The sequence below is a fragment of the Lygodium microphyllum genome, chromosome 16, assembly GCF_053477565.2.
Source record: "Lygodium microphyllum isolate KBCC chromosome 16, Lygodium_microphyllum_v1.1.10, whole genome shotgun sequence".
NCBI classification, from domain to species: Eukaryota; Viridiplantae; Streptophyta; class Polypodiopsida; order Schizaeales; family Lygodiaceae; genus Lygodium; species Lygodium microphyllum.
In genome coordinates this window covers 54,011,019-54,029,304 of record NC_141150.1, presented here as the reverse complement: position 1 = coordinate 54,029,304, position 18,286 = coordinate 54,011,019, and the positions used below count along the sequence as shown (strand labels likewise).

Sequence of the window (18,286 nt, the reverse complement as noted above, 5' to 3'; positions counted from 1 at the left end):
TGGCTATAATAAGTATGAATGAACTATCTATAGAACTCCTTAGCAAAAACACGTTCCATAAAGTAGTGCATCCCAATTCACATACCTTTGTTTAATGCACTACAACAAGGCACATGTGTTGGAAAAGATTCTAGCACTATTCTTCAAGGCAACTTGCTTCCTTTTATAATTGAATGACTTCAAATTTTCTCTAACCTACTCCCCAACTCCATATCCATGGAGTCTTGCTTCGTGGCTACAAGGTAGACGAGTTACATAGCCTTCCCATTGAAGGAGAGCTTTCTGCTCATCCCCCTACGCCTACATCTTCTACTTGACACTTCCCTCCTATGGCTTGCATGGAGAATGGTGGCCCTTATCTTATGTGGCCGCAACCTTCCTAAGTGAGTATCAAAGCCTTAAATGCCCTTTGGTTACTAAATGCACAAGATATCCTAGTGCACTAAGCCTTTCCTTTCACCTCACTCATGCTTTCTTGAAACCAAAGACCTTGAAAAGCATATACCCTTTGAGATAGCTATCTATGGTAGTTTCTCCTGTGTTCTTATTTCTCCTTTGAAGTGCAATCCTTTCCTTTCATGCCAAAAGAACTACATTGCCTTGTTGCACATGGCCTTTCCATGTCAAACACACAAAAAGAAGATATATAAGCTCTTCATCTTGTGATTATTTTTCTTCTTAGATTTACTCAAAAGCATGTGTAAGCACCTCCTAAACACCAATTCCTATATCTCTGCCTCTACATTCTTTTCATCTTGGAGTTACTTAATAGCACTCCTAAACACCACTTTGTATCTCTAAGCCTTGGCATGTTTGCGCTCCTCATAATTAAGATCATGACCAAAACACAAAGTGAAAATTTAATGCCCACGTAGGCCTTCAAGTTCACGTTGTTAATGTTTTGTGCATAGATACAATATCAAAGAACTAAGTAGACAATCTAGAGCATGAAAGCCATTATTTCTAGGTGATGGGTGTCTCTAAAAACCAAAAGAAAAAACTAATTGCTTCCACATGTGTGCCCACATGTGTGCAAATATTTCTTAAATTTGATATTTCCACAGCAGTGGGTAGTTAGGATATCTAAATACTCCATAAACAAGATTGGATATTTTCTTAACACAAAATCGAGAAAATTGTTTCAAAAAATCGATTTGTAAAATAAAATTGAAAAGAAAAACGAGAGTTTCTAGCCAAAACACTTATTCTTTTAACTAGAAAAAAAAAATTAAACCTCCTTTAGCCACACGTGCAAAAGCGGCTAGAGAGAATACTTCATTGTTGTTTGCTTGGTAGTGTTTACTTCTACAGCAAGAGATGGGTCTAGCGTGTACATCACGTGAAGATAAGTTCGATTAAATGCACATGGTTTAGTAATAAGAACCATGAATGATTTCAATCATGTATCCCCTCCTCTTTTCCGGATGGCCAAAATAGTCTGGATCACAACAGCTCTTATCACTGCCCATGTCTTTAGAGAAACATCGTTCATGTTGCCTCTATCACCTAGCAACATCTGCCTGTGGGGTGCAGTCTAACTCAAGTGTACTAGAACTAGAGGAAACATTACAATCTTTTGTAGTCATTGATATTTTGAGAGAGAGAGAGAGAGAGAGAGAGAGCACTCTCGCACACATCAGACCACACTATTGTAGTTGGCTGGTGGGAGTTAGTTGCACTTGCTGCTGCTGCTGTGGTGGCAGTGGCAACGATGGAGCAGCTAAAGCATTGCTAGTAGTAGTCCTAGATATCAGCACTGGCTCACTGTGGACTCGGTCGTGCTGTCTCACCCACTTGACTAGATATACAATAATGGAAATAAATAATGCCACTGCAAGGAAAATAAAAAGCTCCTTTGTGTTCTGTAGATCCAATTTACTCGATTGAACTTGAGAGGGGCACCTGTAATCACTCAGTTTAGAGCCATCTTGCAGCTTTTGCATCTGCCCATTCTCCGATAAATTGAGGACAGCCACTGAAAATGCAGAAGCCAGGACATTGTCCCGAAAAGCCTGAAAGATTATGAAGGTCAGGACCAGAATTGGTAATGAATGGTCAAGATTTGTTTGTTTAGATTTTGTGCTATATCTGTCATGATCAATGCAAGAGGAAAAGCTCCCAATGACAAGGCTCTATGTGTGGGCTTCCTTGCCACCACCGCCTGATGGTTGGCCAGATTATTGGCAATGGATGGTCGTGATTTGTTTGTTTAGTTTTTGCGCTATGTCTGTCATGATCAATGCAAGGTAAAAAGCTCACATCATGATCAATGCACGAAAAAAAGCTCACAATGACAAGCCTCTGTACATGTGCTTCCTTGCCACTACAAGCTCATGCTTGGCCAGATTAAGGCCTGTGTGTGCTCACTCTCAGTCGGTTCCCTGCATGAAATGGAAAGGTTGAATGTTTTCTTTCCATGGATTACGATGACTAACATTTGCATAAGCTTCCAAAATACTTAGAAAACCAAACACAGTCACTTCCCTGCATGAAATCGGAAGGATGCATGTTTTCTTTCCATGGATTATGATGACTAACATTTATATAAGCTTCCCAAATACTTACAAAACCAAATCCTCCAGTGGTCAGCTTGGAACTGACTGAATATGTGCAGCTTGAGGATGATTGACCCGCTAGAAACACGCTTACATAGGGAGCTTCCTCAATAATAGTTATGCCGTGAGACAGCATGGTTGAGTAGTCATCCGATGCATTCAATGCCACAATGTTGTTGATGCCATTCTCTTTAAGGAAGTTCTCTGTGATAGACCCCACTTGATACCCAACTGAAAGATTTTTTTCAGTCAATTCTTTCACGGTTATGGTTTGCTGGGAGAGATTCGTCACTGTAAGAATAGAGGTCAAGCTTGCAGTGTACCCAGAACCAATGAGAATGATGAAGAAGAACCAAGCAGTCAAACAGACTTTTGCTAGCGGATTTGTTAAGGACTCTCCTGCAATCAAAAACAGTCTCTGAGATAAAGATAACCAACATCTAACACAGCTGTATAGGCATTGATGAGACAAGAATCAATGTTAAGGATGTGGGCCCCCACAACCCAACCTAGGCTTTGCCACATCCATATAAAATGGTAGCACTTGCCATGTTTGGTAGCATGGCCAAAGCCTAAGCAAGGGCTCAGCGTGATTGCACAAGTCCCCCTATTTCTAGTGATTAACCAACTAATGAAGCACTTACGCTTCTGAAGTAGCAGCCATGATGTAATCAGCCTGCAATATTTTCAAACACAGGATGAGAGAGGCAGCACATCAAAACTCATCCTACTACTCTTCTAATCTGAGGGACTTGAATTATTTAAAACTCACCTAAATAATCTGACATTTAGTTGTGTGCAGTTCTACTGTAGAATATTAAACTGGTTAGAGTTCTTTTGCAAAAGACTTGCCTAATTTCAAGTTTTTTACATCAAACCTAACCCATTACAAGGAATACATTTTCACCAAACATAGCAATTTTTGGAATATGAAGGAAAGTCTGGAGGAAAATACCCGACTTGTTTGAAAGCCTTCTCTTTCAACTGAAGTTGTGCATCCGTATGTTTATCTCTCTCTAGATACCACAAGGTCGCCCCAGTCAGTACCAACGCTGTAATTAGTAGTCCCCATGTTCCTCCTGTAAATGGTTTGAACAATACGCCAGAAAAACTCCGCTCTCTGGCATTTGATAAAATTACTATGCCAGACTCCAGAAATGGCTGTGTGAAGTTGGCAAGTTGTGAACGGTATGCTGAGATCGTGATGTCCCCTACTAATGCATCAAACTGTGTTTACCAACTCATGTTAGTAGGTCATGTGGGAGGGAGCCCTCACAAGGTCTGATAAAGTATTCCCCATTGCCTTAAATATTCATTAAACATTGAAGACTTGAAACATTAGAACATCACAAAATGCTGAACACAGAGTTGCACATTGTCCCAAATTGGTAGCCTCCTCAACAGGAAGGTTTGGGAGGTTGTCAGCTGTCCGAAGATAGAGACATCCTTTCTTCCTTAAGTAGGACGCTCTCACCCATAGTCCTCACATGCTTGCAGTTATCTTTAAGAACTATTTCTAGCCCTTCCACAAGTTTGCTTAAAGCATGAATACAAGGTCTTGATAGAAAGAACTCATTTTAGTGCTCTGGGATCTAGTGCCACACACACAGCATCATGTACTCAAAAGCACCTGCAAGCTGATTCTCCTACCATTCACAGGAAAATAGGAGAGAGTGCCATCACTTGGAGTTTCAAGCACAAATGTTTGGAGGTGATTACGTGAGACAGCAAATGGACAAAATTCAAGCTGTGAGTTGTTAACTGAAAATATCTTGCTTTGACCTATGATCTTTTTGATTTTGAAACAAGCAAAAAAGAACCAATCATTCAAAACACCAAACGATCACACTCACCCAAAGAATTGGACCTCTTCAAAAGAAAACTATCATATCCAAAGAAGTTCTGCATGAGCTGATATTAAAAACAACTGAAACAACCTGGACTCTCCTACTCTACAAAGTAGCAGCCTGCTGCAACCAGATAATGGTCCACACATGCAGCAGCAATGAAACAATCCACTTACATATACTCTACCTCAAGGTAACTAAACATGTGGAGCATCACTAGGAAACGATCTCTTCATCCAATTGCTCTAACAGAAAATATTATTACCTGGTTGACTCAAAAAATGAATTTTTTTAAATAATCGTTGATAAATAGCCAAAGCATTGGCACACATTGTAGGCCTATTGATACACCTCGGACATCCAACTTGCATTGGTCATAGTGATCATAAAGTGGCCTACTATGAATGCACTAGGAGGCACTTTAGGGTTAATGTCAAGAGACAGAACGGTATGCTTTGATACCATGTCAAGAAATGGTAAGATTTGCAAGAAGAGACACAAAGCGTTATCGAATCGTGTAGGGTTGAAGGTCTACCCCAAGGTTAAGAGACAGAAGGATGTAGGAACATTGAGAGATGAAACAAGAAGAAAGAAATAGAGTTGAGAATTTAGAAGATTTAATAGAGACAAATAGAGGTGAAACCCAATAATTTCATTTCATGTGGCTCAGCAGAGCAAGCAATCTACAATACATCTGATAGATATGCCCAAAACAAAGGCACATGCACACACTTACGAAGATAGCCCGACACAAACTGAGACTATGGCTCAGTATATACATCGATACATGAATAATCTCTGCTTAACATAATCCAAAAGCTATAGGTAACACCTCAAAATCTCATGCATACATCAATCTACTGATGGCAGATGATAGATAACATCCACCGTAGACAAGACACATGAATGTATAAATCCCTGCCAATACCCTATATGGGCCTTCAAAAGCACTTCAGCCCTATAATTACAGTTTTATTACAGAAACAAAACATGGTACTGATGCTACCCCGAATCCATGAAAAATCCAAGCTTTATTGTCTAGACTATGTCTATCACTGTTAGAGAGCATAATCCAATTGATAGACCACCAAAGAGACCCTGTTGGAGCATCAAAACTCCAATTACAGCATGCAGCCCTGTTCTTGACTGTTATTCACAACCCAAAACAGTTCACATAAAGAGCATAAACCCTTCAAAACTCCTCTTTGATGATCAAGGAAGGTTTCCTTGAACTTCTGGACCAAGGATCAAGTGAAGAATCACATCTAAGATCCTATAAGAGGTGAAGAAGTTAAAGGACAGCTTGTTATCTTGTTTCTTGCTGCTGTACACAGTCAAAAACAGCCCACATGTAGCTCTCAATCCACTCAAATCACTCCTTTGATGTTCAATGAAGGTTTTCCTAATGATAAGAGACCAAGAATCAATTGATAGACCAAGAGAAAAACTCAATAGAAGATGATGTTCATCAAGGACTGCTTGCTACCCTCTTTTTCCCTATTCTTCCCTATTCAAAACAGCCCACACTCTCCCCTCTCCTCTTCCAATGCATGAGCATCCAACCCACTTACTTTCTTTGGCTCTTCCCCCCACCTTTCCTCTATGTCCTCTCCCAATTAGCATGCCATCTCCTTCACCTTTGTGGCCACGTTGGACAGCAATCATCCAATTAGTCCTGTTGGCCCTCCTAAATCTGCATTGACTGGTCGTCTTGATCTTCAAGATTCACTTTATACCACTAGCTCTAAAACAAGTCCCTTAAGTGACTATACAGCCACTATACCAAGCCACATGATCATGACCTTCCAAGACTTCTCTCACTATCACTGACTATATCTTATTACCATGGCAATGAGCAAGTTTGAGAAGTGTATTAAGCAAGGAGCCTGTCACTTACTAGTTTGTAGCCAAAGCATGTATTCATCCATATGATAGTACATCTCCCGCTTTCACAATCTATGCCAAACATCCCATGATAGCATACAGCAAACACTCGGATAAAGAAACTTCGAACCATTGAAGAGGATGATGAATAAATAATGATGAACACTGAATTTGATACAATGGAGCGGAGCTCAAAGATTACTACATTGTCCTAGCTGATTAGGCAATAGCACCTAGAAGGAATTTGCACTATGAAGGGAGTGAAACATAATCCTTCAAGAAAAGAGCTGCTCTATGGAGGGAGCCAAATGTAGTGCTCCAGGCAGTGCAATGTCAAAGTAGACACTGGAAAACAAAGGACAATAGTAGAGGGAGCAAGATGCACTCCTCAAGAGCTGTTGGAGATGAAGGATTTGCTGGAAACTCTCCGAGATGAGATGATGATTGCTGTCAAGACAACTACTGCACAGCCCTTCACAAGAGGAGAAAACACAGAATGCTAGTGAGGATCTCTCTGCAGGGAGAGAAATGCAGAGTCCTCTAGGTACTATAGTATCAAAGTAGACACTGAAAGACACAGGAGAGCAATAAAGGGAGAGAAACACAATCCTTAGGAGTTGTTAGAGATGAAGGATATGCTGAAATCTCTCCAGGATGATGACTGTCAAGACGACTTTTGGGCAGCCCTTAGGAGAGGAGAATACGCAAGAATGTTGGTGAAGATCTCTCTGTGTAAGTGGCTGTAAATAGGTGACTAACGATCAACTCTTCAAGTGTAAAGAAAACTCAAAAATGCAAGTATCTAATGTATGCCTGATAAAGAGGGTGTATCCTACTATAGATGGCATGAGTCTGTTGCAAACACAGCCTTCATAAAGTGGTTGATGTCTGTGGACAGTTGCGTGGGTACTAGGGTGGCAGCAAGAGCTGAAAACACACAATAATTATGAAGATGATCTACTATACCAGTCCAGGGATGAGTGAAACCAGCAAACGCAGCAGTGGAAATGATTATGAACATGTTGCCAGGCTGAAAACGGAGGTTGTGCAGCTCCTCTAACAGGGCAGCAAGCTAGGCAACAGCTAGTGAATCAAGGCGACAATAAATCAGCTAGAGAAGATAGTACATGAGCCACTCCGCCAGAAGCATCCACCAAGTGTTGGAGAGGTGCAGGTGATCAATAGTCAATGAAGGGGGAGATTGGCTAAAGAATGAGGGTGAAGTGTATCAATCGATGAATGCCCATGCCCTATTTATAAGCATACGAGTCACTAAATTATTTAGGGTGGTGCCCTGACTTTCTCGGATGGTGCCTATGTGCTAATTAGTGATACAAATAAAGCCTTTTTGGGGATGTAATTGAAACCAAAATAGGAATCAATGGAATACAATGAATTTAATGACTTTGGTATCTCAACTATTAGGACAACCAAGTCCTATTTATAAGACTCAAGGCCCATTGTGCACATCATTGTGTGATTAACACTCTTGAACTTTAGGCCCATTGGGCAACACATCCATATACTAAAACAATGTGGACTAGTGGTATGGGATGCGGTCGTGACCAAGTATACTACTAAGTCCCAAGCTCAGGAGTAAGCCCATTTGGCTCTAATGGTAGGGAGATAAGACTAATGTCCATTCCCTCTATTATCTATGTCATGGGTACGACTTGCATCATGTCACATGTGCAAGCTCGATCATAGGGGATGTAATGGAGGAGGTTGAGAGGAGAGGGAGAATGAGCAGAAGAGGGAGAAAGAGAGAGGAAGACTAGGAGACAAGAGAGAGAGACAAAAAAGGAGGGAGAGAGAGGAAGGAAGCCATGGAAGCTAAAGGAGAAGGTAAAGAGTCAATTCTTGATTAAACGTGGATGCCCTAAATTGGATCTCTTATACCTTTTATATCCTAGTCAATATGACTAGGTATCTAACCCCTTCCATGCATCTCGCTCGTTATACTCCATCCCGACCCTGAAATCTTTTGCCCTTAAAAACAAAAGACAACTGGAGGGACTTGTCGGAGTGACTACTGAGTGGGGCTTACAATGAGAAGATTTGATGGGTGAGGGACGCGTATCCAAGGAGAATTGGGGGATAAGGCAAGGTATAGCTGACATGCATGCCATGGGCATGGTCGCAAGGGAATAGTGCCACCAATTCATTGTAACTAAGGGCATGAAGACGATGGACAGCATGCTGTCCACCACAAGCCTGCCGAGGTAAATCTACCATAACTTTTGATGGGCTGCTCCAAATGCAGGGATAAAACTGTTCTAAAACAATGTGCAGTTTGTAGGTAGTGTGGGGTCAAAACGGGGCATATCCATCTAATCTTCGGCCCCTTGGGCCTCTCAAAGGTAAGGAAACTCTTCCAAGATAGTGGCTGAGCACCAAGAGGCTTCTTCTAGGGGTAGACCTTGCCATTTGATAAGGTATTCCTTGATGGATCGAGATCTCCAATGTTTATCTCGCTACCTAATGATTGCCTCACAAATATACTAAATGATGCCTTCTTTGTCTATGGAAGGTAGCTCTTCCATAGTCCACTGAGGTGCCATTGAAGGGCTTCAGCTAGTTGACATGAAACACATTATGGATCTTAGTGGGGGAGGGAAGCTCTAATCAATTAGCCAAGTCACCAATTCTCTTGAGGATCCGATAAGGGCCATAGAAACAATGGGCCAACTTGTTAGAGATCACAGCCTGATCAGGGGCAGCAGGGCAGGTTCGGTGGCAGCAGTGCAGTCGGACTGCTGCAGCAGTGTGCAGTCGGACTGCACAGTCGGACTGCCACGTGGCAGTCCGACCAGTGCAGTCAGTCCAGCCGACAGGGTATTTCTGGCGCCCTGTTTTTGGCAGATTCTGGCTATAAATAGCCGACATCCTCAGCAGTCTCAGACACTTCTCTGCTCGCAGATTACAGACCGGTGACACGCGCAGATTCTGTCTCTGTTCGCAGATTTCAGACAGGAGACAGTGCAGACTGCAGCGGACTTCGAGGTGAACAGCAGGTTGCATCGTCGAGGTGGAGACACGCAGTCCAGCGCACTGCGCCCGTGTATATATCTGCATATCTTTGTATTCAGCACACTTTATACAGCAGATCTTCATCTTCCACTGTCTCTTTCTCTCTCTTCTCTCTTTGCGTTCTCTCTCTCTCAATCCTACGCTTCCTCACCGCTGCACTCTGACATGGTATCAGAGCAGTGTTTGAGGGCTGACTGAGCACAGAATCAACCTGAAGAGGAGTTTCTATCGCGACACAAATTTGCGTTTTTTGCGTTTGAGGGCAGACAGGAGGGCTGCGCCTTGGAACAAGGCTGAAGCGAGTGTGGGCGCGCAGGAAAGGAGTCCAGGTGGTGGATTTGCTGCTGTTTACTGCTGTTTGACGCGGAGGAAGTTTGAGTTTTCAGCCTACAAGTGCAGGTTTTGCTTTTTCATCGCCTCCGGCGGGTAAAGAAGTTTCAGGACGCGGAAGAGCCTTAGCAGGCTGAGTTTTCGCAGTCAGAGGGGGCTGCTTTTGCGTTTTTGAAGGCATTACAGGTGAAGATGTCTACAGAGATTGACTTGGAGTTCCAGTCGATTATGGACCGGAAGGTGCCTGTCTTACCGGCTCTTCCTGCAGATCAGAAGCTCGACGGCGACAACTACCGCATTTGGCGCATCATGATGTTGGCCATTCTTGAGTCCTATGATTTGGCGGAGCTGGTACAGGAGGAGATCGACCGGCCCTCGGTAAGAGATGAGTCCAAACTCTCTTCCGATGCTCGGGCAGAGTTGGCCAAGGCTCAGTCTCATTGGGACAAACTGAATACAAGGATTCGTTCCTTTCTGTTTCTATCATGTACTACAGCCATGATCGCTCACATCGAGCACTTGACGGTGGCTCGGGAGATATGGCTGGAGCTTGATCAGATGTACAATCAGATGACCCTTATGAAGAGGGTTTCTTTAGAGGTTCAGATGCGGACTCTGTCCGTAAACAAGTCTTCTTCGCTGCGGGAGCACATCAACAAGCTAAGGCAGCTTCAGATGCAGGTTTAGAATGCGGGGAAGCCGATTTCCTCCGAAGACATGGCGATCACACTTTTGTCCCAGTTGCCGCCACGATTCGGTACATTTTACTCTGCCCTTATTGCTTCGGGGCGAGAGTCTACTCTTCGGTGGGAAGAGTTGGTTCCTATGGTCTTGGACCAAGAGGAACAGTTAAAGGGACAGAATGCTTCCAAGTCGGAGGCGCTGACAGGTCAAGCCTCTTAGAAGAAGGGGAAGGACCAAAAGAAGAAGAAGGGGGGGATAACAAATCCAAGAAGGACAAGGAGAAGGACAAGGACAAAGACTCTACATGCCATATTTGTGGAAAGACTGGCCATTGGAAGAAGGATTGCCCTGACAATGACAAGAAGAACACCAACAAGAATAACACCAAGGATTCTAGAGCGGTGGCTGCACCCTCATCAGCTGCATTTCTTCATCTGGCTGTCATTGAGGACGCTTCACCGAATGCTTCTGATGCTGCGATGACGGCTCCCCAGGCTCGAGAGTGGATCGTTGATAGTGGTGCCTCCCGGCACATGACTCCTTCATCAGATGGTGTTGCCCAGTTGCGACCCTCGCGTGGGCAGATTCTCATTGGAGATAGCTCTTCACTATCTATCGCAGGTCGGGGTAAGATGCAACTTATTCCAGATGGACGAGGTGGTACCCATACCTCAGAGGTTTTGCATGTACCAGGCTTAGGGTACCATCTCCTGTCAGTTCATAAGATTTGCTCCCTTGGCCTTTTGGTGTTGTTTGACAGTACTACGGTGCGCGTCCTTGATCGTGGATCGAGGAAGGTTCTATCATCCGGATATGAGGAGAACGGCATTTATAAATTGAAGTCTTCCACCGCCCTCTCTACTCTTCTTCTTACCTCTCAGTCGTAGTCAGAGTTATGGCATGCTCGGTTTGGTCACCTGAACTATGATTATCTTCGGAGGGCATCACATGGACAGCTTGTTCGAGGGTTGCCGGATATAGTGGTGAGCCAGCATCCATGTGTCTCCTGCATTCGGGGGAAGCAGCATAGGGATGCCATTCCCCACACAGCTTCGCGGCGGTCTACTTCACCGATGGAGCTTGTATCTACGGATCTATGTGGCCCTATGAGGAATGAGTCCTTACGTGGGAGCTCCTACTTCATGCTGATCGTAGATGACTACAACAGGATGACATGGGCCTATTTTTTGGCATTAAAGTCAGAAGCTTTCTCCCACTTCAAGGATTGGCTTCTCTTTAAGGAGAACCGATCGGGCCGGAAGTTGAAGACCTTGCGATCCGACAAGGGTGGTGAATTTGTTTCTAATGAGTTTGCTCGGTTTTGTGCAGATAAAGGAATTCACCAGGAGTTTGCCACTACCAATACTCCTCCAGAAAATGGCATTCTTGAACGGAAGAACCGCAGTGTGATTGAGATGGCGCGCACCATGATGGAGCACCGACAGACCCCTCAGGTTCTGTGGGCCGAGGCTGTGGCTACTGCAGTCCACATTCTTAATCGATCCCCTACTTCGGCCATGGAAGGGATGACCCCGTTTGAGGCTTATTTTGGGACGAAGCCAGATGTTTCTTACTTCCGGGTCTTTGGGTGTGATGCCTATGTTCACATTCCCAAGGCTCACCGTGATAAATTTGAAGCAGCTTCCCGAAGACAGTTTTTTGTTAGCTACAGCTCCCAGTCCCAAGGCTATCGCTTGTATGATCCCGTCAAGCGGGATGTGTACACTAGCCGCGATGTGCGGTTTGTGGCGGTTCCGGCTATCTCAACAGGTGAGGAGCATCCCATTCTTGGAGATCCAGGGGAGAGTTGGGCTCCTTCTACAGTTCCATTGGAGCCCGTGCCTTTTGATTATGATTTTGTTTCTGACACAGAGTCTACTATTCCACCAGACACCCCTGAGGAGTTACCACCGGTGGATATTCCGGAGTCTTCCGCTGATGGAGAAAGACGAGGGGAGGTTCGGCCTCCTCCTCGCTGGGCCCGTGACACACTCCGTGATTCAGGGATCGAGGGGGTTCCTGAGGAGTGGGGACCGCAGGATGGTCCGCGACGGTCACGTAGACACCGGGCACATTCTACGAAGCTTGTTTGCTCTAACTATTGTTTGATGACCCGTGTTATGCAGGATCGAGAGCCCACCTCCGTGAAGGAGGCTTTACACCCATGGAAGAAAGCTATGGAAGCCGAGTTGGAGGCTATTGAGAGGAATGGCACTTGGTCACTCGTGCCCCGCCCCCCACATAAGCAGGTGATTGGCGTCAAGTGGGTCTTCAAGACCAAATACCTCCGCGATGGTTCTTTGGATAAGCACAAGGCTCGCCTTGTTGCTAAAGGTTTTGCACAGCGCCCAGGGATTGATTGTCATGATACGTTTGCCCCCATAGCTCGTATGGCGACCATTAGAGCTGTTCTTGCTTTGGCTGGTCATAGGAGATGGCCTGTTTACCAGTTGGATGTGAAGTCGGCCTTCCTCAATGGTGATTTGAAGGAGGAGATCTATGTTAAGCAACCTCCTGGCTTTGGATCTTCAGATGGGCAAGTCTACATGTTGAAGAAGGCCTTGTATGGCCTCAAGCAGGCTCCACGTGCATGGAACGAGAAGATTGATTCGTTCCTCTAGTCTCGGTTGGGTTATCGGCGTTCCAAGGCCGATCCGCAGCTGTATGTTCACACTTCCGAGGATGGTTGTGTGCTTTTTGTGTTGTATGTTGCTGATTTAATTGTCATTGGCGGATGCTTCCCGCTATCGTCAGTTGATTGGGTCCTTGATTTGGCTTCTCAACACTAGGGTTGATCTTTGTTTTCCTGTTGGGCTCTTGGCAGGGTTCATGAGTGAACCTAAGACGGTGCATTGGCAAGCTGCTCAGAGGATACTTCGGTATTTGAGGGGGACGTCTGATTTAGGGATTCATTACCCCGCAGGGAGCGATGGTTCAGATCTTGTACTTGCAGGTTGGAGCGACTCGGATTGGGCCGGTGATGTGGACCACAGGCGGTCTACTACAGGCTACTGTTTTACCTTGGGTGCTGGTGTTATCTCATGGAGTAGCAAGAAGCAGCCCACAGTAGCCCTTTCGTCTACTAAGGCGGAGTATTGGGCCGCGTCTTCCACCACATGTGAGGCTGTGTGGCTTCGGAGATTATTGGAGGAGCTTGGGTGCCCCCAGACTCGTCCTACTTTGCTGCAATGTGACAATGAGAGTTGCATTGCCTTGGCACGGAACCCTGTTTTTCATGCCCGGACGAAGCACATAGAGATCCAGTACCACTTCATCAGAGAGAAGCTTCTGGATGAGACCATCACTGTGGAGTACTACAAGACGGAGGACAATCTTGTGGATTTGTTTACGAAGGCACTTCCCCAGGCTCTACTTCGGAGACATTCTAGATCCCTCAGGCTTCTGCCCTGCCCAGGCTCTGAGAGGGGGTGTTAGAGATCACAACTTGATCAGGGGCAGCAGGGCAGGTTCGGTGGCAGCAGTGCAGTCGGACTGCTGCAGCAGTGTGCAATCGGACTGCACAGTCGGACTGCCACGTGGCAGTCCGACCAGTGCAGTCAGTCGGCTGCATTTAATGCAGCCGACAGGGTATTTCTGGCGCCCTGTTTTTGGCAGATTCTGGCTATAAATAGCCGACATCCCCAGCAGTCTCAGACACTTCTCTGCTCGCAGATTACAGACCGGTGACACGCGCAGATTCCGTCTCTGTTCGCAGATTTCAGACAGGAGACAGTGCAGACTGCAGCGGACTTCGAGGTGAACAGCAGGTTGCATCGTCAAGGTGGAGACACGCAGTCCAGCGCACTGCGCCCGTGTATATATCTGCATATCTTTGTATTCAGCACACTTTATACAGCAGATCTTCATCTTCCACTGTCTCTTTCTCTCTCTTCTCTCTCTGCGTTCTCTCTCTCTCAGTCCTACGCTTCCGCACCGCTGCACTCTGACACAACTTATTACTGCTACCCTCCTTAAGAGTGGAGTAATGAGACTTGAGCACTTTCAATAGAACCAACTCTCCCTCTTGGAATTCCAAATGCCATCTTCTCTCATCAGCATAAAGTTTCATATGATCTTATGCTTTCCGAAGATTCACTTGGCGTTGCTAAAGCACAGCCTACATGCGCTCTAACTCCTCTTTACTCTTAAGGATTGATCTTGTCGTTGAACAAGACCGTAGGGAGGGGACCCTTATACCCGTATAGTGCCTCGAAAAAAGAAACCCAATGCTAGAGTGAGTGGAGTTGTATGCAAATTCAGCCCAACTAGAGCCACATATCCCAACTCTGTTATACATCATGAAAAAAGTACCTTCGGTAGGTCTCAATCCATTTATTGACCCTCTTAGTCGAATAGTCAATTTGTGGGTGGTATGTGATGGATGGAGCAAGCTTGGTACCCATAGATGTAAAAACCGCCTGCCAAAAGTTGCTCATAAACTTAGCATCCCTATCATGCACTATGACTTGTAGTAACCCATGCAATTTCAATTTGAACACATGCTCCATAAACTAAGTGGCCACCTGAGATGCAGTATAGTAAGTTTTAGTGGGGATAAAGTGGGCAGCCTTGGTGGGTCTGTCAACCACCACATATATACTGTTCCATTCTTTCTTGGTGATAGGAAAGCCAATAACGAAATCCATAGTGATATGTGTTTATTTCCCTTCAAGAAAAGGCAGGGGCTGCAAGAGACCAACTGGTCTAAGAGTGCTATCCTTATTCTATTGGCATGGGATACAACTAGCCACAAAATCCTTGACATTCCTCCAAAGGCCCTTCCAATGAAAGCTCTTGGCAATCCGATCATATGTTTTAAAGATACCCAAATGACCAGCAATGGCGCAAGAATGCATCTCTTCCATGATCTTCCGTGTAAAGGGAGAAATGTGGGGGATAATGATCTTGCCATGGGACCATATAAGGCCATCTTTAAGCTGATATTGGGAGTTTTTGTCCATTACACCATGCTATGACATTTGAAATATGTGGCTAAATTCCTCATTCAACAAATAGGCCTCGTAAAGTTCCTCAATCCAATCACTGTGTAACTCTAAAATGGAAGACACTCTTCATAACCACATCCATGATAGTGAATCAACCACTATATTGTCTTTGCCCTTAGTACGAGAGATGCCAAAATCATAATTTTGCAAAGTTGCCACCCACCTCCTCTGCTTAGGAGTCAAGGTAGACTAAGTCAGGAAGTACTAGAGAACTCGATGGTCATTCACTCTAAACCGGCTGTCATATAGGTAATGGTGTCATTTCTTAATAGCATGAAAGATGGCTAACATCTCCTGGTCATAAACATTCATTTGTATCTCCTTTCCATCAAGCTTACGACTCTCAAAAGAAATCACATCATGCTCTTGCAACAAGACAGCACCAATACCTCGACCACTAGCATCACATTGAATGGTACTCTTTCAAGAAGTCAGAGCATACAAGGATGGGGGCTAAGGTAAGCATGTTGTCCTTACTTTGTTGGCATGGGACTTAACTGGTTAAAGCCAAGATCACAAGGTGGGCAACCACCTGGGTCAAAGGGAAACCCATCCTCCGAATCATAGAACTGCTCTTGGTCCAAGTCCTTTGCATACCCCTCATTTTCAGCATGTGTAGAGTTATTTGCAATATGCAAGGCATGTAATCCCTCCCCATCATTGTGCCAATCTTCCATGACATACATGGCTTTGCTATCATATAGGGGCATTTTGAGGTATGGTTTGCCATGTACTTATCACCACACTTAAAACATAAGCCTTTTCCTTTCTGCTCCATGACATCTGGAAAAATGAATTTTTGACCACTTGGACCACTAGGGGCTGATGCAGATCGAGGCCTGTTTTCAGCATATTTGCCCTCACCATTAGAGCTAAATGATATCCCAAAAGTGCCCTATTTTCTTTCAATATGGAAGGGGAGATAAGTAGGTATTTTGGGGGTGCTACTAGGCTTGGGGTTGCCTCTAAAAACACCACCATAGGGGCCTAGCCTCATTGGGGTGCAGGGCATCCAAAGCCTTACTAAAAATTCTCATTTTTACAATGCTTCCTTACATATCTTTCAGCCAATTCAATTGAATCAAATAAGGTAGAAGGCTTTTGAGCCATGACATCTGCCGACAAGCTAGGCTCTAACCTATAGATGTACTCGTGCAATTTTGCATCATCACTAACACTCTCAACATATATGGTCAAGTTCATAAACTAATTTATGTACTCCATCACTGGGAGATTACGTTGGTCAAGCTGATACCATCATCTTGCTAACCACTCTTTTTCCACCAAGGATACAAAGACAATATGCATCTTAAAGTCTTCCCAATCGATAAACTGATGACTCTCATGACTAAAGTAGCACCACCATATGTAGGTAAATCCCTCTAGATGAAGAGAGGCGAAAAGAATTTTCCAATCATCAGTGCGCGAGTAAATATTAAAGTAAGAAAACAATTTAGAAGTCCATTCTTCCAAGTCCAATGGGGATGGTGATTGCCCATTGTAATTGGTAAGAATGATCTTGTCACGGAGCTCCTTGCTGTCCATGTAAGAATGATCTTGTCACGGAGCTCCTTGCTGTCCATGTATACCATGCTGTCCATACATGCCATGTTGTGCATCGAGCCCATGATCACCTTGATAACCATGATGCCCTTGGGTACCATGATGCCCATTGCTGCCATGTTGCCCATTTATACCATGCTATCCATTATTGGGCTAAGCTAGATAAATGCCATTGGAGCTCCTAAAGAGAGTGGGGGAGCTTTTGCCCGTGCTGGGTGGGAGTCTCACGGGGGGGGTTTGGGTTGCATGGATGATGGGAGAGCTCAAGAGAGGCTCATCATGAAAGTGAGAGGGCTCGCCAACCTCATATGTGAAAGTAGGGGAAATGCCTTTAGCTCCAAGCATACCCTATGGACCATGTAGTTCCAATGGTGGGGGCCATTGTGATTCGCACTTGGACTCGTTTGCCTTATCTTGTGCCAAGGTCATGGCTGACTAGGCTACAAGAGTGGTGAGGTGCTCTAAGGTCTGTTGAGTTCAAGAGTTGGATAGGGCCATTTGCTCGATTGCAAAATCGATTTTTGATAGTATCTAACAATGATTAGCAACCATGCCGTTGTACCTTTCCACATGAAGGAGCTCATGTTGACAAAGGGTGTGACCGAGTATATGTAGGGGTCCATATCGAGCACCTCCTTATGCATGTCACCATTATAAGCCGCGCTAGGTTCCTCGTTCATTGAGGCCTTGGAATCTCTAATCTCCCTCTAAATCTCATCATGGGCCTTGCCTTGCCTTTCTGCCTTGCCATGGGAGTGCAATCCATAAGTCCCATTGTTAGTAAAATGAGCATAACCTTCTAGTAGGGAACTCCAATCGAGGATATTTTTTATTCAAATTGAAGGGGACAAAGCTTTCTTCAACATATTAATCTTTGCGACAGAAAATGATCAGAGAATTCTACAATTGAATCTCTATGCCTATCTTAGAGCAATTTGCACCCTATCCACAATGATCTTAGCGCACAAAATGGCCATATCTTTTAGACCGTAACTCCGATTGGGGAAATTTTTTATTCAAATCGAATGGGACAATACCCTCTTTGAGATGAGCTATAATGTTCCCTCCCAGATTCAATACAGAATTTACTGCAACAAGCTTTCTTTGACTGTCCCTGAGAATCTACAACTAAAACACTACTTGTTCTGATCCAAATTCACATTGTATGAGTGCCTCAAGGACTCCCCTTATTGCTGTTGCTAGCTCTCCACTATTGCTCAAACTTTGCGTTTATTGCTAGCCTCAATTTGGATGTTGCATTTACTGCTCGAGAGGCTTTGTTTGCTGCTACTGACCATCCCTAGGACATGTTCGCTACTCAAAACACTCCGTCTTTAATACTCGTATCACCTCCTCAGGTTGTATTTTGTTAGATAAGTTGCCACGT

General features: G+C 44.6%; 1 protein-coding gene across 2 annotated transcripts in view; it reads right to left on the bottom strand.

Moving 5' to 3' along the window:
* Positions 1–1,186: 1,186 nt before the first annotated feature.
* Positions 1,187–18,286, bottom strand: part of LOC148022840 (glutamate receptor 3.4-like) — a 32,475-nt gene continuing 15,375 nt past the window's right edge. The window contains exons 2-5 of one of the 2 annotated variants that reach the window (XM_087695766.1): positions 3,511–3,782; positions 3,200–3,231; positions 2,566–2,954; positions 1,187–2,012 (exon numbers count right to left, since the gene is read on the bottom strand). In XM_087695766.1, the coding sequence (XP_087551892.1) occupies positions 1,647–2,012; positions 2,566–2,954; positions 3,200–3,231; positions 3,511–3,782 (1,059 nt within the window). In that variant the 3' untranslated portion in view covers positions 1,187–1,646. The other variant, XM_087695767.1, reaches the window with a different exon arrangement.